The following is a 21,257-nucleotide window of genomic DNA, read 5'->3' as shown; positions in this document are numbered from 1 at the left end:
GCTGAATAAATCCCACTCAAAATTACTGTAGGCTATTATGATTCACAGCAAATTATATTTACTGTAGAATTCACCTGCCACTGAATTTTGACCATGATGCTTTGCAGATTTACAGTAACATGCTGTATACAGGTTCTACAGTAAGAATTTGATCATTTTACAGTAATAATGCTGTGAAAACTACAGAAATTGATTACAGTATACTATTTCTCATCAAACTTTGTTTAAATTCAGAATATATACTTATGCCTTATGTTGCCACCCCTCAAAGATTCCTGCTCCCCTCTCGCCACCCCATAAATATTTTTCTAGATCCGCCCCTGTCAGCATCCCACATCTTCATTTTGCGGATGATGTGGTCCTGTTGGCATCATCGGGCCAGGACCTATAGCCCTCGCTCTATCAGTGAACGAAAGAATGAGATCGTGAATACAAGCAGCTGAAATAAGTTTTCTCCACATGGTATCCAGGCTCTCCCTTAGAAATAAGGTACGGAGCACGGCCATCCAGGAGAGGCTCAGAGAAGAGTCGCTGCTCCTTCACATAGAGAGGAGCCAGTTGAGGTGGTTCGGGCATCTGGTACGGATGCCACCTGGGCGTCTCCCTGGGGAGGCACTCCGGGCATGACCAACTGGGAGGAAACCCCGGGGTAGACCCAGGTCACATTGGAGAGATTATATCACTCTGCTGTCCTGGGAACACCTCAGTATACTCCCAGAAGAGCTAGAAGAGGTGGCTGAGGAGAGGGAAACCTGGGCCTCTTTGATTAGGCTACTGCCCCCGCGACCCGAACCCGGATAAGCAGATAAAAATGGATAGATGGAATGGATGGTCAGAAGAAGAGAAAATATCCAGTGAGCTGCAGTTCTGTGGGCGTAAATGCCTTGTTGATGCCAGGGTTCAGAGGAGAATGGATATGGCGGAACGGCAGACACTGAGTATGGTGCCGTAGAATCCTTAATGTCCATTGCACAGGAATAACAGTAACACTCAAAAGTAGACAATAATAGCCAGATGCTCGTAGTGAAGGCAATCACAACTGGAGGCGCAGTATGCTCTAAAGTCTGTAACTTGGCGAACGGAAAGACTGCAGGCAGACAACGCAGCTCACACACTCACTCATCTGGGCTCAAGGAGTGCATAGCGCCGACCTGCAGGACCTGTGACCTAAAATAAGGTGTGCAGGTAATGAGGGACAGGTGTGCATCACTCTCCTCTCCAATCAACACATGCCACTACGTGTGTGTGGGTTTATGCTCAGGCTGTTTAACTGATTGATATCTGAGCATTTTTCTGTGTGTGAGGAACAGATGAGGCAGAACACAGAGATTATGAGTGTGTGTCTGATGGTGTGTTCCCTGTTTAATGGTGAGTGTGTGTGTTCTCTCGTACATGTTTGATGGTGAGTGTGTGTGTGCACTCTTATGCCTGTTTGGTGATGGCTGGTCTCCAGTCTTTCTCTTCCTCCAGGATGGACAGACACACTGTGCCAGATGGATACACATTCGGGTGGAAAATTGGAGGCTTAAACTTACCTGTGTAAGTCAACCAGGAGATTTTCAACCTTAGTATGACCTATACAAGATGCCAAGTGAATTACCCTAAACGTCATATGACAGGCACCACTGTCTCAGTTACCATTGTCACAGTTACCACGGTCAGTCACCACAATCCCGGTCATCACAGTCCCTCAGTCACTACTGTCAGCCACTACTGTCCCTCAATCACCACTGTCCACCTGTCACCACTGTCCCACAGAGAGACAACAAGCCAATCAGTGTGATGTTTTACATGGCCTCCTACCCATCTTCAGTCATCATGGATGTCGTGATCTTTCCTCCAGGCTTTGCGTTCTTGCGACAGCCTACTAATAGCAATACCAGACATGACTCATTGGCCTCCCTGTGGGCATATAAATAATTGCATGCATGATCAAAGACACTTTTTTTGTAATTAGAAACCTACTACAACCATTAACAGAAATTCAGTTTGCAGCATTAATTAGTAGTTTGTAAGTGCTTGGAAACAATATCTCAACAATGTCCTAGTTAAAGAAGCGATAGGTTAGCTGCCAACGCAAGTAATGTGCTGGCTTACAGGCACCAGTGCAGTATTCCTCTCCACAGCAGCTGGACTGTAAAATGGTTTCGTCCCAGACCTGTGTGAAGCTGGCCCCCCGTCAAACCCAAAATGCTGAAATAACACTGCAGTTCATTTGTGCCGGGTTTGTGCCCGTTTGTGCCATTAAGGCTTTTGAGTAATTTAAAAATACATTTTCTGACATGTGACGTCATGCAGCCCCCCCTCCATGTCCAAATCACTCCAAACTAGTCTCAGTCGAATGTACCGCGTTTGTGCTGTCAAAATTAACGCTTCCATCACTTGCTTTGTAAAGTTACAGTAGTTTTATTTTTCACACGCGTGATGTCACTACCCCCCCCATCCAAATCACTCCAAACTGGTCTCATTCGTTTGTGCTAACGAGTTTGGAGTTTTGTGTGAAATTGTCAAATTTGCCTTTTTTTTCCCTGTTTTTTGTGTTGTTCCAATACACACAAGGGAAATAAACATGTGTATAACAAAACATGTATAATTGCAATAATTTTCTGGGAGAAATACTTCATTTTCTGGAAAAAATTTAGGGGTGCCAACTAGGGTTGCCACCTGTCCCGGTTTTCCCGGGACTGTCCCGGTTCCCCCCCCCCCCCCCCATTAAAAACTTACACTTGCCGTTTTGGGGGAACAAAGGGAACTGAATTCACCGTAACACAGGCCCTGTTTCCACCACCTAGTTGTGAGAAATACGGAGAGCTCGTCTGATTGAACAAATCACCAGCAAATAAAAAGGAAGCTGCAATTGCCATGCATACATAAAACATCTGCACGAACATCTAACTAGTTAATCTAGAGAGTTTATAATATATTAATGTAGCCAACTATCGTATCTGACATGTTCACCTTTTCCAACTCCGAAACAACGGCAACAGCAGGGCTCTCAAATCTCACGCATTGAGTGTGTGACACACGCATTTGACCGTCTTCACACGCCACACTTACGATTTCACACGGTGAGAAAAAAAATCTAGTTTATTTACCTCTGATCCATATCTATCTATGCCCACCCCCCCCCCCCCCCCCCCCCGCTCAACAACTCTCACACTCTCACATGAATCCAAAACTTGAGCCCTGGGCAACAGTCAAATTTATAGGCAGTCAGTTTCCGAAAAAAAAAGAAGCACGTGTCTTTACAGTCCTGCGCTTGAGAATTCAGTTTAGTTAACTGATCCATTTTCTCCAAATCCCTGTATTGGAGAAAATGTAAACAACTATGTCGTGGAAAAATCCAATCGGGCACAAGGCGGACCTGCTTCCTTCTTCAGGACCCTCAGGCATCGCAGTGGACGACTAACATCGTCTTCCTTATTCGGCCATTAAAAGTGTGGCAGAGTAAAGCCTGGTTACAGGGTCGCGCGCAGCGTGTGGAGTCGAGCGCTACTATTGTACTGCAGATGAACAACACTATACATTTACAGGTAAACATAAATGACCATTCTGGAAGATGGCTCTTACAATTTTATTGATTTTTTTGTAAAAGTTACAGAAAGGTTACAGTATAATCAAACGATTTTAAACATTTAATATTACAGACTTTGAATGTCACAAGGGCAAAATAATAACATTGTAGTCTACTCAGGTGTATCTTCAGATATACAATCAATGCAGAAATGATTCAAGAGTCCTTTTGCAAAAACGAAGTCTATAATTAAGTTCATAATACCAAACAGCCTATGAAGACTACATTACAGTAAGTGTGTTAGACCTGTGTGAATTAACCAGACAGTGCTGTCATGTGGTAAACCGTCATGTTACATAACTTCAGTGGCCATCAGTAACATAATTCATCCTTTAGCGTTCTTCCAGTTGAGAACCACGTCACAGTGATTACTGCATATAACCCCAGTCACATTACTAACCGTTCACTCCCAAGGCCTTAAACTTGAGCTTCACAGTCTTATAAACAGCAGGCAAAGGCAATAAGGGAATTTAAGTTAAAGCCATATACACTGATAAATTTACACAATCTTGTGTAACAGCTCTCGTGGGCCGCTTCCTAACCGCTGGGTTTAAACTGACCCCTTCACACCTGTTTGCCTTTACCCTCCGAGATGATGTGTTCAGGGGCAGCTTTGGCAAACCACTCAGTCCACGACCCATCGTAAAGGCACACGTCTTTGTGTCCACACAGGTACGCGCCCAGGGCGATGTGGCAGGCTGTCACACCTGAGCCACAGGTGACCCAGATGGGCTTCTGCAGGTTGACTCCTGCTTGATGGAAAATCTCAGTCAGTTCCTCGACAGGCCGTTCGAGTCCAGACGAGTCCATGAAGGAGGGGAACGGTATGTTAACGGAGCCAGGGATATGGCCAGGTTCTGTGCCTGAACAGGAGAAGCAGATGCATTTTGATATTTTTTTGGGTAGGAACTTCATATGTCTTTGTGCACATTTGTTTATAATTATCAGGCTGTAATTATATAATCATTATATATTATATATATCATTATATATATCAGCCTATAATTATAGGCTGTGTTATCAATGCTGTGTGTGCTATGGGGATTTTTTGCATGCACACAGACTGTTGTCCTGTTGTGAGAATAATCTGTGGTCATATTTTTTTTGTCTCCTCCCAATGTTATCTCTGTTTCTCCCTAATCTGTACGGCGGCACCCTGAAGTGTGGCCACTCTAGGTACTCGGTGCTTTACACCGGGGTCCTGGGGAAACTGAATTTCCCATTCGTGGGATCAATAAAGGTTTATCTTATCTTTATAAAGGTTTATCTTAAATTACTCTCAGACGTGCACACAAGTGATCAGTCAGGAAGATTCAGTACTACCACTGCTCTTCATGCAGTAATTCAGTACTACCACTGCTCTTCATGCAGTAATTCAGTACTACCACTGCTCTTCATGCAGTAATTCAGTACTACCACTGATCTTCATGCAGTAATTCAGTACTACCACTGATCTTCATGCAGTAATTCAGTACTACCACTGATCTTCATGCAGTAATTCAGTACTACCACTGACCTTCATGCAGTAATGCAGTACTACCACTGACCTTCATGCAGTAATGCAGTACTACCACTGATCTTCATGCAGTAACGCAGTACTACCACTGTTCTTCATGCAGTAATTCAGTACTACCACTGCTCTTCATGCAGTAAGCAGTGTTGATCAAAGTTGTGAAACTGCCCCTAGGTTACACTGCACACGGGTGCAAAGTCCATTAAGGAGACTTTAGTGGAGGTCAGCAAATAAAATGTGGGTCCTGTTGTCCCCGTGCACTGCACAAATTTAGGTTTTGCTTGGTCCCAACACCCATAACTCAATTTATAAGTCTCATGACACCTTTGTGAGGTTCACTGAGTGAACTGCGCTGTGGTTACACGGGGCAACACAAATAAAGCGTATTGCTTACACATCTGAGGTTCATGCATCAGTTTAACTGAATTAAAAACCAATCTGGCTTTTGCCTAAAATACAATTAGACCTAATTAATCTAATATCTATTTTTGACACAAATGTGTTACCTTCCCGTGGCTCTGGTTCAGTCCCACGAAATCGCCCCTCAACTCTGGCGTCGACGAGCTGAAACTTTTTGCTTGTAATGTTTTCCAGCACGTCTTCGTACGTTTTCACCCAGGAGGCGTTTATCGAAGTTTTGAAGTTGGTGCGCTCGGGTTTGCAGTATTGATCCGTGACCGGATGACTTTCCCGTTGCCAATTCTTGAATCCACCGTTTAGTACCGACACTGAATTATGGCCAAAAAACCGAAACATCCACCACACTCGAGGCGCGGAGAAGGAGCCGAAGTCGCTGCCATCGTAAACAACGACGTGTGTGTTATTCCCAATCCCTAAATCCCCGACGTAGTCCGCAAACTCACTCGCGTTTGGCAGCGTGTGTTCGTACGGAGATGCTTTATTGCAACATTCATCGATGTCGAAAAACGAGGCTCCGGGTACGTGGCTTCGTTTGAACTCTTCCGCCGCATAGCGCTGAAGTTTGGGCAGGTACCAGGACGCGTCTACAATTCGTAAACTCGGCCCTACTCTGTTATTTTTGACTGCATCGGCTAACCACTTCGCGCTAACGAGAGCCCGCAGTTGACCGGCCATGACATTCAGTTCGTCTGCACAAATAAGACACAGGGTTGCCAACTTTTGACGTTCGCTTGGAGTGAGATTTTAACCTGGAGCCGGTGGCGAGTGTATTTTGTTGTAGTGATGTGTCGTTCGCGAACGATCCGGCTCTAAGAGCCGGCTCTTTAAAGTGAACGATTGGAACCGGCTCCACAATGGGAGCCGTTTTAGGATCCTATTTGGGAGCCGCTTTTTCCTTCAGTATTGCGCTTGTGCTCTGCAAGTACCACAGTTTTTTTTTCCAACATCGTTTTTATTTGTCCTCCGGTGCCTCGCTGTCTCTCCCTCTCCTTGCGCGTATTGCTCTGTTTCTGCCAGTGGTAGAGCATAGTGATGGGACATCTGAAGCTACGCTTCGAAGCGTGTACCGAGTAAAAAGGGGCGTGTCCGATGAAGCCCCGCTTCGGAGCTTGTGTTAGATTGAGCAAAATCACGTGATCAGCAACAAACGAGGCCTCGCATTACATCGGCCACGTCATTGCTTCATTTTGCGTATCGTTTTTCAAAATAAAAGCGCTATGAACCCTGTTGCTTCGTGTTGTAGAAGGTGGTTAAATTTAAAATCTGGAACGTTCTAAATTCTTTTTGTTTGATCAGGATGTACATCAGATTCACACATCAAAAACAGACTAAAAACCATTGGAAGAGGCAAACCTTATTTGTAATGTTAAAAACATTTTACATTTGGCAGACGCCCTTATCCAGAGCGACTTACATTTTATCTCATTTTTATATAAGTGAACAATTGAGGGTTAAGGGGCGCCTCAGTCATGGCCTCAGGTCTGGGAATCGAACCCACGACCCTCCGGTTACAAGACCAGTTCCATAACCACTTCCCTTCCCTAACCACCAGGCCATGACTACCAAACCAGATCTAGAACCCCCAAGAAGCAATTATTTAAAACACATTTTGTTTTTTTTTTAATCAGTTTCTAACTCAAAATATTCAGTCTGCCTCAACAACCACTCAATTCCCAATATAGTAAAGTACAACATATCTTCATTGTCAACTACGTTCATGACATACAAGAAAACCCAACACAACCACTAATGGTCAAGGATTAGATTGGCTACAAATCATTTTAATAATTAAAACATGACAATTAAGTATGATTTAATTGATTCTCCTGTTACTAAACATGAGTTTGATGGAAACTTTGTGACAGTATTGCATTTACAAATTGTTGAAAGTATGATCCAACTGAATGACGAGGCTGTTACAGTTTCACCAGCAGATGTCACTAGTGAGTGATGAATGAAGCCTCGAGTAATGAACCTTTTTGCAAAGCAAAGGGTTGGAAAGCTTCATTGCTTCAAGAGGCTTCATTTGCCCATCACTAGTAGAGCATACTTGGCAAGTCGCGACCTGCGCGAGGGTCCGTGCGCCGAAAATGACGCAATCGCGGTGGCTCCGCTTCTCCCGCCCCTGCGCGAGGACCCCCGTGCGAAGCGAGGTCGTGCACCTCTTCAGCGCAATGAACAAAGTCGTGTATGCCGGCTTCATACACCTTTACAAGGTGGAATTTAAGCACTTGTACGTCAATTTTCAATATTGAAAAAGGCCATTTTCAATATTTCCCAGCACCTTAAACTTAAATATTTATACATATACTCGAAATTATTCGAAATAATTCGCTTTTTTATCACATCGATTCAGTCAGACATCTATTTGTTGTGAAACAAAATACAGTTACATTTTCAAGTAGCCTACTTTAGCCTACTTTAGCACTTTTAACCTGGAACACAATGCAACATTAATTTTCGTCAGGTAAATGTTCCTTCCCCTGTTTTTGAGGGGTGTTTCTTTATACTACCACATATCGTTTCGGACAACACTGCAAAGAATGTCTCCACTGCCCGCATGTCAAGCGTGTGCTCCACACATCTGACCAATCACACGCAGCTTTCAGTTAATAATGTGGTGGGAAAACACTGAAAAAAAAGTCTCCACTTTTTTTGTGGAAACGGCAGGCAATTGACCAAGCTGTATTGCGTTCTATTTTGTGATAATTTAATAATTGGTTATAATAAAAATTTTATTTATAAAGCATTGTTATGCAGCATTTTTACTCATGACAAGTGCTTAATAATGTCAATAATGAAACAAAGTGTAATAAAATTAGGTTTAAGCTATTAATTAATAATGTAAAAAATATATATGGGGAGCCGAAAAGAGCCGGCTCTCCACAGTAAGAAGAGCCATTAGAGCCGCATCTCAAAATAGAGCCGAAAATCCCATCACTATTTTGTTGAGCGGGGGGGGGGGGGGGGGGGGGGGGGGGGGGTGGCGGGGTGTGGCGAACGTAAAATGGACACAGATTCAGTGTTATATCGCCGGTGGATGGCGCCAGAGCTACCGAACTAGTAACGTATTGAATCATATATGTGGATCTGAGGTAAATAAACTGGATATTTTTTTTCGGCGTGAGATATCGGAAGTGTGGCGTGAGAGCGTGTGAAAACGGTCAAATGCGTGAGAGTTGGCAACCCTGAGACATCACAGTAATCTGTGTTGAAATGACTGTCGGTGGCCGCGCTGCGCCCCCTATGGTTGGCATGTGGCACTGCCATAGATGACAATGGTCGTGAGGCGGTTTGGTGTCTGTTCACAGTAAAATTTTGTGTATGTGATTTGTTCATAAAGTTGTGTCTATTCGTCAGGTTTATTAGCGTTAGGTGTGTTTTATTGTTGTGGAGGAGTGTTTTAGTTTTATCTTTTCTCCCTCCGTTTTCCTACATTCTCAGCATTTGTATGTGGGTATTCACACATTTATCAATAAATAACTTTTGTTTGTTGGGACTGAAGATGTAATTTCCTGAGTCGTCTTCTGCATCAGTGCATGAAGCTGACACAGATTAGTGTTTTGTTGGCCACTTGTGATAAAATGATGAAATGTTACTACCAATGACAGTTACACAGATGTTCAAAAGTCGCAAAAATCAAGTCATCTTTAGGCTGTAATCTAAGTCAAGTCTCAAGTCAATACCAGGATAAGCTTATAGGAGATGGAAAATAACTGTTTGGGAATATACTACCGTAGGTAATAATTGGTAGCTCCTATTGTTCTGGGTCACCCATGGCCACTTCCACGTATTGTGCATTTTCTGTCTCTTATTGTCAATACCGTTGAGAATATCCCAAATCACGGCAACTAAATTAAGGAATAATGGCAACATAAACGCACAAAGACAGTATTTTTCTATAACTTGCATTTCCTACATTCTCAGCATTTGTATGTGGGTATTCACACATTTATCAATAAATAACTTTTGTTTGTTGGGACTGAAGATGTAATTTCCTGAGTCGTCTTCTGCATCAGTGCATGAAGCTGACACAGATTAGTGTTTTGTTGGCCACTTGTGATAAAATGATGAAATGTTACTACCAATGACAGTTACACAGATGTTCAAAAGTCGCAAAAATCAAGTCATCTTTAGGCTGTAATCTAAGTCAAGTCTCAAGTCAATACCAGGATAAGCTTATAGGAGATGGAAAATAACTGTTTGGGAATATACTACCGTAGGTAATAATTGGTAGCTCCTATTGTTCTGGGTCACCCATGGCCACTTCCACGTATTGTGCATTTTCTGTCTCTTATTGTCAATACCGTTGAGAATATCCCAAATCACGGCAACTAAATTAAGGAATAATGGCAACATAAACGCACAAAGACAGTATTTTTCTATAACTTGCATGCAGCACCTGGATAATGGACTAACCTTTATTGTTCACGAGTTATTTTGGATGTGTCCTAGTCGAGTCGAGAGTCATCAGAGACGTGTTTCAGTTCAAGGCTGAAGTCTTTTTGTAGGCGACTTAAGTGCGACTTCGACTCGAGTAGCTCACTCGATTGCCCATTTCTCACCATACCTGAAATGTCCTATTGTGTCATGATCTGTTTAAAGTCTTTGTTCATTCAAACAGCTCCCAGAAGAAAGAGAGAATGAGACAGAGGACAGGCAGGAGGTCAACATGTATATGTTACATGGTTAAACTAAACGTTGTTTATTGATATTTCTACATAAGCCACAGAATAAAAACAAGTCAAATAAATTAGCTGAGGAACAGCTTGAGGAATATATCAAAAGATATGCGAATGCATCTGTAAACCAGCCCAGTTTATTCACAAGAATTCTGCATTGTGTTATTACAGAATGACCTACAGGAGCAACAAGTTGTTATTCCAATAATCCGTCTACATTATGATACATACATCAGACACCTAGTGGCCTGGAGGTTACAAAGATTATTTACTAAATCTGTTTTAAACATGCCTGCCTCCATGGGAAACCTGTTATTTGGAGCATAAACAGGTAAATTTGAGGACTACAAAATACAAACCCTATGTTCTCAGAAAGGTAATGTTTAGTCCTAATGATGAAGAATGTTTCCATATTTTCCAATTATTGTAGTTTCTGTGCTAAAGTATATGTGATTACTGTACTGAATCATGTTAGTAAATAAATGCCTTGTGTTTGGAAGAAAAAAATGACTTAACACTTAAAATATAAAACAATGTTTGAAAGTACAATCCACAAAACGTTATATTTTCTTAAATGTTTGGTAGTTATTATCAGATTTTAAAGCACAGTTAAGTTTGAATATCTCTTAATTTCATAACTAAGCTATTCATAAAATCATAGCTAAGTTCTCTTGGATCATGGTTTTAAGGCATGTATTTCTTTGCCTTTAATCTGGGGATGATCTGCATGTCTCTAACATCACTGTGCTGTAGGAGCCAACACAGATATCTCTCTGTGCCCATACCCCACCCACTTGTAAGCAGGGGACTGATTTGCCTCATGTTAATGTACCATTTATAAGATTTCTCTGGTATAGCATGGTGTTGAAGGGCCTCTTGTACCATCTCAGCGGTGGGGTGTCGCTCTCCAAGGCCCACTGTCTCCCCCAACCCCAAGAGGAGATCAGCTGCTTTTGCTTTGCTTCTGCCAGAACCTTCAACATAAGCCTGGTAGAAAGGCACCCCGAGGTGATCCATTTCCATCAACCAAAGAGCACCACCATACTTTTCAATCAAGATTCTTTCTCCTTTACGGGTCAGCTTTCTTCCAAGCTGTGGCTGCCCCTCCTGAACCCACTCCAGGCAGCCAGAAGAAGGCATCATTAGGACGGCTTGGTCCAGAGTCACTCTTGGAAGGCCTTTCTCCAACTGTTTCAGTAGATCTTGGGCATGGGACAGTGTTCCTGCTGCACTCAGAATAATCTTGGTGTGTCTCTTTAACATTGCATGAGTCAAGTGGGATAAGTAGTTTTCTGCTATAGCAATAGCTGCATCCATATCACCAAGCAGCTCACACTCAATGTGATAGAACTGGTTTAGATGAGTAGCATCGGGGTCCTCTCCACGGAAACTGGGAGATATGTAATATGTCCCCGGTAATCCTTCCTGGAATCGCAAGAAGTATTCGAGCACAAATTGCATAGAGTCAGCCAAGTACATGTCCTGGCCAAGCACATTGACAAGCACAGGCTCAGAATCTGACCCCAGGCCCATTGGTGATGAAATTGAGTCAGTTGTGATTGGTGTCAGAGCATATGCATACTTGCATTTGTTGTTGAAGTATTCAATTGTGCTGTGGAATAAAGTGTTTTGGATCTGAAAGAGATTGCGGTACCACTGGCTTTTGATGGCTAATGTGGAATGACTTTGGGGGTGTTCCCAAGTGCGAGGAGGAGTGGTCAACATGATTTTGATGTGGATCTCTTTGAGAGCTTCTTCACTTGCTGGAGGACCATTGACAGAAGACACATATCCAGGATAGGTTGGACAGAACTCAGAATGCACTGTCTGAGTCATTTTACCAGGCTTTGAAACAAGTGGAATCAACTTAACATGAGCATAGTTGATTTCAAGCCCTTCAAATACGAGAGCCACTCCTCGAGCACCCATCCCTTCTTGCAGAAGGTGAGCCACCTTCCAAGTGGCCAAAATTAGGGCTGTGTAATCATTCCTGTCTAGACGGAAAATGTCACTTGTTAGTGGCTTTCGAGGCACCAAAACTGTAAAGCCAGGAGTATTAGGGAATGGTGTCAGAAAAGCTACGTGTTCATTGTCCTCCCACACACGCCACTGTTGCTCCTCCCCTCTCACGATGCGTGAGTAAAGGCCATCATGGCATGGATCTCCATGGAAATCATAGCAAGATGGAGCATTGGGTGTTGGGAGCTGAGCCCTGACTTTTTCCTGTACATGTTCTAAGCAAGCGTCCTCACAGCGTGGGCCACTCTTGGAACTGCAGTAACCAGGATCATATATGTGAAATTCCTCTTCCCTTGCAAGATGTGTCTCCCAGTTGGGTTCTAGTCCATGAAGAGGCAAAATCTTAACATGAGCAGGCTGGTCTGGCTGGGGCATGAACACCAGGGCACAGCGGTGCACACCAAGTTTCTCACAGAGCAAGTTGGCAACTGTTTGTGCACCCAGTAACACGGTTACGTAGTCAGGTACACTTAAGTGAAAGATGCTGTTCGGTCCATTTAATGCCTTTCGAGTGATAATTGTGGATCCTGGGGTCCAGGGTTCAGTATGCAAATGAGCAACCAGTTCATCAGTTTCCCAAATCACGTATGCGCAGTTCACCATGGGTCTGAAGACTTCAGCTCGGGCAAGACCATTGACCATGGAACCAACAAACATCACTCCAGCATTGGTTTCAATTACAGCCTCCCCCTTATGGTCAACTGCAATGATTGCAGCACACTTTGCCTCTAGATTGTCATAAATCACTTCTTGACAGGCCTGTCTTAGACTGTAGCCTTTAAGTTTGTAGAGGCTAGCCACCTTATGAGCAACTGTCTGGCGTAAGAATGCATCACCGTCACCTGAGCATGTCACCGCAAGTTTGTCATCAGCATATATTCCTGCCCCCACAATTGCTGTGTCACCAACTCTACCTTTCCACTTGCCCGTCATCCCCCCAGTAGATGTGGCCGCTGCTAGCTTGCCCCGAGAATCCAGAGCAACTGCACCTACAGTTTGGGGGTGGTTATTTTCATGGCCACTTAGCTTCTTAGCCAGCTCCTTACATCTGACATCAGTGTGAAAGTACTCTGGTTTCATTTGTCTTTCTTTCTCAGAAAGACTCTCCAGAAAGTCCTCGGCACCATCTCCTGTCAGTAAAGAGTGGGAACTCTTTTCCATGACGTGGCGAGCTGCGTTGACTGGGTTCTTAACGCTGCGCAGGCAAGCCACCGAGCCAGAATTCTTTTGATGCCCATCCACAATGGTAGCTTCCATTTCATGCTGGCCATTTCGGTTGTACACTGAGCCTTTACCTGCATTGAATAAGAAACAGTCTTCTAAAGCAGCCACACTCCGCTGCACCGCGTCCAGACTGCTACCCCCTTGGCACAGCACTTGTGCTCCCAGTGTCAGGGCTGTGTGAAGGGCAAACTCAATTATGTCAATCACCTTATGACACAGCATTATTTCTTCCCCTGCCCCTCCATGAATAACTAAGGTGAAATTTGGCTTTCCTGTAGCAGCAGAATCTAAAGATTGGTCATGCATGACTTTCCATCCCTTCTGATCAGCAACTTTGGTGAAATCCTCTGTTCTGTTGGCATTTATTTGTCCTTCTTTTCTTTGCAAGAGACACTCGATTGCACCCATCTGCCCAGCAATTGCATACCTTACTGCAAGAAGCATCACCAGCTTTAGGTTTAGGTCAAGACAGTGTTTGAGTTTTACCAAAACACTTGCAAAGGTTCCCTTCCCATTCAGTATCAGACGAACTTTGTCCTTCTTGCCCAGGTAAGTGACAGCCAGCTGGTCAGTAGCATATACATTGCCCACAGCACATTCCACGCCTTCCATCAGATCTGACCCCGTGAGGTAGATGGAGGGGCATCCAAAAAGATCTAGAAATTTCTTCAGTGGGTTGTGTTGAGACATACTACTGCGCAGGACAGCTAAATGAGGCCCTACCCCGTGGCCACTTTTTGTGGCTTTGATGAGATTTTTGTGCTCTAAAATTGCCAAGTGGAACTGTTGGAAGATTTCCATGGTGAAATGAGGATTGTTGTCTGGCCCAGTGCAGGAAGCCAGTGCAGCAACCAGTTGGCGAGACCGCACTGTGACAGAGTAAGTTGGATCACAGCGACCATGTTTGTAATGCCGCATGTGTGTGGGAGTCACCATGATGTGGCCGGCAGCTGCTTCGCCAAGGGTTTGTGTCAGAGAGAGCTGCAAAGCGAAATTAATCCAAGCATCATATAAACCTCTGTGAGCCCTTAGAGTGGTGAAAGCATCAGGATAAGATGAAACCTCAAAGGTCACCATAGGATTGCTTGATTGTGGAAGGCTTTCGAGATGACGACTTGGTGTGCTATTACTTTGCAGTGGGAATTGAAGAGGACGTAAGGAGGTTCCTTCTGACCTATTTGCCAAGACCTGAGCCCGCATATGCTCTATATTTTGAGACTCCGAGAGCTTCCATACACTTTCAACCACAAGGCCAGCAACCATGCCATCCACAGCACTGTGTTCAAACACCATACCTGCTACACAGTCTTTGAAAACCACAATGTTCAGTACCTGTGGAGAAAAAAAATTATAGTTGTAGTTTCTTCATCCTGTGCATGTTTGTGAACTTAATGGATCATTTTCTAGGTTTAAACCATACAGAGGTTTTAGGTCATAATTAACAGAAATAATAATATTTACTAATTACATTTAATTACTTTTAAATTCCTCCAAGGGCAATTAGTTTGGTTAAGACCTGTATTAGGATCCGCAATTTATTGTTACTCTAGTGCATTGAGAAATTGCACAGAATATTGAAATTGATACATTTTAAGTATTCCTCCATGCCTCAAAATGCAAGGTCCTACTTGGAAGTACTTAACAAATTAGCAAAAAAAAGAGACACCCTTTCTTTGATAAGTAAAAGGAATTTAGCTTGAACCACATTGAATAACGTTTCTCGCTAGCTATCGAGTGCACCGGAGCGGACGTACCTTGTCATAGTACCTCAGGCCCCGGCTGCTCAGACCGCCCAGACGGACAGTGTTGAGGGTGTCTGCCAGGTCAGCTGGAGCTGCACAGTCTTCTAGTGACAGTGCCAGAATGGCACTCTCCATCAGACCCAGGGATTCTGCCGCTTCACCACCAGTCTCCAGTATCTCCTTCCTGACCGTATACCAAGCATGGCGATGGAGGGCAGATAGTGCGCAGACTAGGTGCGAGTCCTGCGCAGCTGAAGCAGGCTGCGGGCACGTTGCCTGAGCTAACTGGGTGTAGATGTCGCAAAGGGGCAACGGGGAGGCAGTGGTTCCTGATCCTGGGCTTTGTAAGATTTGAATGGGGACTATACCTCCTTTACAAATGACAATGGCATGGAGGCTGTCTGGATACACCTGAGGAAAAAAGAAAGTCCAGGCTGAGGAAGTATGCAAACTCAAAGTCTCTTACATGAAGCTAACATGGATGGGACATAGTGAAATTTTTACCTGCAGAGCAAATTTGTTACTTCACATTAGTTGTTAGATATTACCAAACATGTGAACAAGTCACTAAGTTGCAAGTAACAAGTAAGTCTCAAGTCTTCACAATCAAGTCTCGAGTCAAGTCCCAAGTTTTAAACTTCAAGTCCTAGTCAAGTCACCAGATGTAATTTCAATATTTAACACAATTGATGCAGTTGATTAGTAGTATATTAAGTTAGTCAGACTAACTACTAGATAGGCATGGTACCAATGCTCTGGGAAATCACAGAATATTCTAGAGATGCTGTATATGGCAGGCTCACCTTTATCTGATCCTGCTCTTTTCCTGGCAGACGACTGGCAGAGAAGACCTCAGACTGCTGCGTGCGCTCTGTTGGTACATCGCCCTCGACGAGCCACGGTTCACTGTACAGATGAGCCACGGCCCACAGCAGCGCTGTAGCCCTCTCCAGCTGTGTCCCCTCCCCATTGGCCTTGGACGAGGGGAGGACGGAGGGGATGGCTGTGGACGTGGGCAGGGGGTCCCGACAGGAGAGCAGGCGCTGTTTGAACTGCTCGGTCACCCAGTTCTCGTGGAGCGAGGCTCTGGATGCCAGCTGCTCATGGACCTCCTGAAGTACCTCAGTCTGCTGGGAGAGGGCGCTCCTGTAGTGGCCATAATCCTCGGGGCTCAGGATGAGCTGAAGCACCCGGCTTACTTCCTTCATGGTGGTGTCCAGCTGTGGAACAGGGTAAAGTAGTGCCATTCTGAGGAGAAGGGAACCAAACCGTAACATGTGAGACCACGGCCAACAAAGCTTTATTTTTTTCATAACAACAACAGAAAAAAGGAACTGCAGTTTCATATTGTGCATCTTTCTTTCAGTACAAAAATACATACTTACAAAACTGAAAAGAACACATAAAAAGACCATCATGCCAGACACCACAGCAAATAATACGCTTATAATACTCACCCATCATACCCTATGTACTAATACAAAAAAAAATGGTCAGTGTGTTATAAGACCAGCAGTCATGGGCTAAAACTGATTATAATAGTAATTCACTGAACTCTTAATTCTTGGTGATGATAAATATGGGTGAATCATGAACCACATTTGAATGATCACAGCCACTCTGTGTTCTCAGGTTGCACGAGATCTGCTGCATCATTACTGTTTAGGTTGTAATTCAATATGTTCATCATTGTCTCCAGAGGTTACCACAGGTCACCAACACAAGGCGTCCTGTGAGCAAAGGAATGCACCTAGAATTGGCAAAATGGGACTCCAGAACAGTATGGTGAGTGTGACCACACACACGTGCTCAAGAGCTTCCAAATGAACAGCGTCCCCCACTCCCCACCACGTTGCTACAGCAATGAGGAAAACACTGTAATTGTTGTATTTGTGATACAAGTTGGCATGGAAATTTGCTTGTGCTGCCTGACCCAAGTGTTCTAACGCAGTTTTGTCTGTACAGACATGCCTACACTTCCCACAGTTCTCTCATCCTCTTTACTGGTTTCTTGGTATATTTGCTCATTCAAACGCACATTGACCTGAAATTGTGATGCTAATGGAGTGACCTTAGCTATTGTTCTTTAATTTTTTCACCATCAGTATGGGGTCTAGACATTTCTGAGACAATGTATAGAAAAAAAAAAAAAAACACTGTCCAACACACATTTCTGAGACAATGTATAGAAAAAAAACACTGTCCAACACACATTTCTGAGACAATGTATAGATAAAAACAGTGTCCAACACACAAATATATAGATATTGTTGAAAAGCATAAAAATATTACCTACCAAATCGATCAGTTAACACATTTCTGCTACTTTAATTAACTATAAAGTTTAAAAAGACCACAATAAGCCTTCACACACTACACACATTGCACACTACACATTAAATATGTCATCCACTACATACATTACACACTACACATCTCTCACACACCACACATTACATATCTCACACTGTACACACATTACACACTACATACACTACATATGTCACACAATACATGTCACACTACATATATCACACACTACATATGTCTCACATTACATAAATCACATTTTGCTTTTAGACATTGAATCCTATGTGTGGTAAAAAGGAAAATAAATATATGTATATATAAATATGCATGTGAATAGTTTGTTTCTTATGTCATATATACAATAACTTACATTATTACATCCAAAGAAGGCAAAACCACTGTCCTATAACATTCAGTGAATCATAATAAATCTGTTACACCACACCAGACTCAAGTGTCTGCATCTGTAGTATAACCCTGCAGTGCAGTCATAATATTGAACTGAGGGTTGTGAGGAATCTTTCCAAATACTACTGGTGCCATATAAAGACAGGTTCAGTTTGTATAAATTTCCACTCACCTCAGCTCTGAAGGGACTCACAGGAACGTGTGGTGAAGAAAACTCAAGAGAAGACGTTTGCTCCCCGTGACAAAAGCAGAGCGGTAATACAGACCCAGTGACTCCAATTAAAGAATTCAATTTCCTGTCTCCAAACAGGCTAACTGTATCTCTGGCTAAGTTATCACACAAGCATTCGTCTTCACTGAAAAATCTGAAACTCCAGAGCAAAGTAAGATCCACTTGTAGATACTTTGACGGTAGATGCTATGGTTCCTTATCTCAGAAGCATGAGAGAAGCGGTCATAAATCTGTAATGGAACGTCTAATGGAGCACGTACGCGTGGTTCAGGAACACTTCTGATGTCACCCTGGCGTTTATTCAGGGATGGTTAGTTCATTATTATTTGTGGTTCAGTTGTAGAAATAAAGTACCAAGGAATCCGATTATACAGCCACTGTATTCTAACAAGTGATTCGAATGACAATCTCAGAACCCAGTGTATCGTGTCTTTCATTTTTAGTACAACAGCCTATAATACTTTGAAGTGGTTTGGTATGAAGAAGAGTCTCGATATATCTGGATCAACTAATCTGCTGAACCAGTTCTGGCCTAACAGTTTAATGGGACAGGGCTATTTTCCCTTACTTGTGCACTCTGTAATCAGGTAAAATTCACTTAAGTGTCATTATTCGAGTCAGATGTATCAGCTGTGAGAGGCCAGAAGTTGCTGGGCTGGTACGGTAACTGCAGGATTGTCAACTTTTGAAGATCACTCGGAGTGAGATTTGAACCTGGAACGTGGCGAACGTAAATTGTTACCGGGCGGGGTGTAAAATGGACACAAATTAAGTGTTATATAGCGATCGATCGATTGCCAGTGGTTGGCGCCAGAGCGAACTAGTAACTCATTGAATCTGATATGGATCAGAGGTAAATAAATTAGATTTTTTTCGGCGTGAGAAATCGGAATTGTGGCGTGAGAGCGTGTGAAAACGGTCAAATGCGTGTGTCTCAGTTGGCAACCCTGTAACTGTTCACATCATGTGAGTGTATGTAAGGCTGTTGGTCTGCTGTCTCTGCATGTACACGTGGTCACTCGTGATCTTATGCCATGGAGCTTGGCATCACTATGATAGTTCCAAGATTCAGAGCACTTTTTCTGCTCTGTTTCATCTTCTGTCTTTTTGTAAAATGGATGTGTAGTCTCACTCTCTGGTGCAGTCAGCTACAGAAAGAAAGAGAGAGAGAGTTTATTGCAGCCACCAGGCTTTGATATTTAGAACATGTAAGCCAAGTAGAATTATTTTTTGAGTAATTGGTGGAACAAGAGCATGGACTGTAACTTCTTGAAACTTTACTTAATTAATTTCTAAAAATGGTACAAGGTTTTATTAATATCGCAGATGTTTAGTAGATTGCACTAACTATACAGAGAGCTCTTAAAGGGTGACTTTTATATATTTTTAAAAATATCTATATATGTATTAAGATAAAAAAATACTTTTACATTTAAGATGTATTGCATTTAGATTATTACTACATTGAAATATACAGTTTATATTCTAATCATTTAGACTTTAAACAGACTATACTTTTATTGTTAAGCCCCGGAAATAATTATCTTTGACCAGAAGGTGAGCTGAAGTTCCTCTTCCGGGGTGTTGTGTAACGCGCCGGAGCTAAGGTTGCTGCTGCGTTTTAAAGGACAAAGTCAATATAATCAAACGTGAGTCTCACTAACCATTACTAAAAGCGCAAGACTTCCGCACTGGCTTTACACAGGTTTAGTTTGTTTTAGGTTCAGGTTTCTTTAACAAACTAAAGATGCATGTATCTGTCCATGAGTGTCGAGGCAGTCCTGACTAATGTCGCTGGTCGTAGTTCTGTGTTGGGGTCTGGTGTCCAGCACAGGCCACACTAATGTCCTCAACACCAGGACACCTGAACCGCCTTGTTTATCCTTACTCCATCATAGTAGGAAACTAAACTAGCTGCCAGTTAACAGTAGTGTTTAAGGTTGAATGATGTGAAGACACTGCGGCCGGACGCGAGAAGTCTTGGTAGATCTTCTGGGTTAAATAATGGATCTTGTAGGTCTTAGTAGGTCTTCTGGGTTTAATAATGGGTCTTTTAGGTCTTGGTAGATCTTCTGGGTTTAATAATGGGTCGATTAGATCCACTAGTAGATCTTCTGGGTTTAATAATGGGTCTTTTAGGTCAACTAGTAGGTCTTCTGGGTCTTCTAGTAGGTCTTCTGGGTCTTCTAGTAGGTCTTCTGGGTCTTCTAGTAGGTCTTCTGGGTCTTCTAGTAGGTCTACTGGGTTTACTAGTAGGTCTTCTGTGTTTAGAGAGCATGAATATGGTTAACTAATTTACTTGCTTTAAACAGACATGCCTGAACTTAAATCGTATAGCCTAGGCTTGCTATCTAGCAGTTCATTTTATTAGTTGTTTATTTCATCTGGTACACTGGTTTGTGGTGCAAACTAAATGTATAAAAGATAGTTGGTAATAGAATATGACCTCGAGGTATGGTGGTTCATCGTAGCCACTGATAAATAAAGCTGGTTCAGTCTATCGTCATATGGTTGACAAGTTTTCCAGCTGGTAGGGTTATAATGTCCCTGCAGCATGGTTTATAGGTGTTGAAATCTGAATCCTTTCAAACACGTTTTTGAACGTTTTTTTTATTATGCATGTCAGTGAAATCTTTGAATGTAAGAGCTTCTAACGCTGTTATTTTAACCAGTTTCTTTGGATGCATGATAAAAACAGACCTATTTAAAATTGAAGATCTATAGGTCCATCATCTGTGGATTAAAGATTAGCAGTAGGATCCAGTGATTTATTGTGTGTGTGTGTGTGTGTGTGTGTGTGTGTGTGTGTGTGTGTGTGTGTGTGTGTGTGTGTGCGGGCCCAGGTGTATCTTGGCCCAGTGTGAATTGTCCCTGATGGGCGGCTGGTCTCGCAGCGCCGTGCTGGAGCTGTACAGAGCACTGCTCCGTGCAGGGCGCCACCTGCAGTACACCGACCGCAACTACTACCAGCGCGTCGTGAGCCAGGAGTTCAGACGGTGCCAAGCGCTCAGCGCCCCGGGGGAGAAGGAGGACGCACTGAAGAGGGGCCAGTTCTTCCTCACCAGCCGCCTGGGTGGGCTAGTCTAGCCCACTCCAGCAGGGGGTGGAGGCCCAACACCACCAGGGCTCTGAA

General features: G+C 43.2%; 3 protein-coding genes across 5 annotated transcripts; 1 reads left to right on the top strand and 2 right to left on the bottom strand.

The window, feature by feature from the left end:
- Positions 1 to 3,599: 3,599 nt before the first annotated feature.
- mpst (mercaptopyruvate sulfurtransferase) lies at positions 3,600 to 6,308 on the bottom strand. The gene is made up of 2 exons (XM_077010525.1): positions 5,594 to 6,308; positions 3,600 to 4,437 (listed from the first exon to the last, which is right to left on the bottom strand). Exons 1-2 carry the CDS (start codon positions 6,180 to 6,182, stop codon positions 4,139 to 4,141), a joined length of 888 nt encoding a protein of 295 aa, XP_076866640.1. The 5' UTR covers positions 6,183 to 6,308; the 3' UTR covers positions 3,600 to 4,138.
- Positions 6,309 to 10,188: 3,880 nt separating this feature from the next.
- Positions 10,189 to 18,750, bottom strand: LOC143517736 (uncharacterized). 2 transcript variants are annotated; one of them, XM_077010519.1, is made up of 4 exons: positions 18,065 to 18,750; positions 15,978 to 16,422; positions 15,187 to 15,585; positions 10,189 to 14,764 (listed from the first exon to the last, which is right to left on the bottom strand). In XM_077010519.1, the coding sequence occupies exons 2-4, from the start codon at positions 16,419 to 16,421 to the stop codon at positions 10,874 to 10,876; spliced, it is 4,734 nt and encodes a 1,577-aa protein (XP_076866634.1). In that variant the 5' UTR covers position 16,422; positions 18,065 to 18,750; the 3' UTR covers positions 10,189 to 10,873. The 2 variants fall into 2 exon arrangements, with proteins under 2 accessions (XP_076866634.1, XP_076866635.1); XM_077010520.1 differs by lacking the exon at positions 18,065 to 18,750 and adding an exon at positions 17,855 to 18,046.
- LOC143517738 (mitochondrial ribosome and complex I assembly factor AltMIEF1-like) lies at positions 18,416 to 21,211 on the top strand. Of its 2 annotated transcripts, none has more exons than XM_077010524.1 (2): positions 18,416 to 18,434; positions 20,968 to 21,211. In XM_077010524.1, exon 2 carries the CDS (start codon positions 20,999 to 21,001, stop codon positions 21,209 to 21,211), a length of 213 nt encoding a protein of 70 aa, XP_076866639.1. In that variant the 5' UTR covers positions 18,416 to 18,434; positions 20,968 to 20,998. The 2 variants fall into 2 exon arrangements, with proteins under 2 accessions (XP_076866639.1, XP_076866638.1); XM_077010523.1 differs by lacking the exon at positions 18,416 to 18,434 and adding an exon at positions 19,679 to 19,773.
- The last annotated feature ends 46 nt before the right edge of the window (positions 21,212 to 21,257 follow it).

Source organism: Brachyhypopomus gauderio, chromosome 6, assembly GCF_052324685.1.
Source record: "Brachyhypopomus gauderio isolate BG-103 chromosome 6, BGAUD_0.2, whole genome shotgun sequence".
NCBI classification, from domain to species: Eukaryota; Metazoa; Chordata; class Actinopteri; order Gymnotiformes; family Hypopomidae; genus Brachyhypopomus; species Brachyhypopomus gauderio.
Note: the sequence above shows the minus strand (reverse complement) of the source record. Positions and strands in the feature narration are given on the sequence as shown.

Bases quoted from the DNA above. Each gene is read 5' to 3' on its own strand.
- mpst (XM_077010525.1), bottom strand. From the start codon at position 6,182: ATGGCCGGTCAACTGCGGGCTCTCGTTAGCGCGAAGTGGTTAGCCGAT. The intron at 4,438-5,593 runs GTAACACATTTG...TCTCCTGTTCAG, and splicing joins TGAACCAGAGCCACGGGAAG to GCACAGAACCTGGCCATATC.
- LOC143517736 (XM_077010519.1), bottom strand. From the start codon at position 16,421: ATGGCACTACTTTACCCTGTTCCACAGCTGGACACCACCATGAAGGAA. The intron at 15,586-15,977 runs GTGAGCCTGCCA...TTTTTTCCTCAG, and splicing joins AAGAGCAGGATCAGATAAAG to GTGTATCCAGACAGCCTCCA. The intron at 14,765-15,186 runs GTACGTCCGCTC...TTTTCTCCACAG, and splicing joins GCCTGAGGTACTATGACAAG to GTACTGAACATTGTGGTTTT.
- LOC143517738 (XM_077010524.1), top strand. From the start codon at position 20,999: ATGGGCGGCTGGTCTCGCAGCGCCGTGCTGGAGCTGTACAGAGCACTG.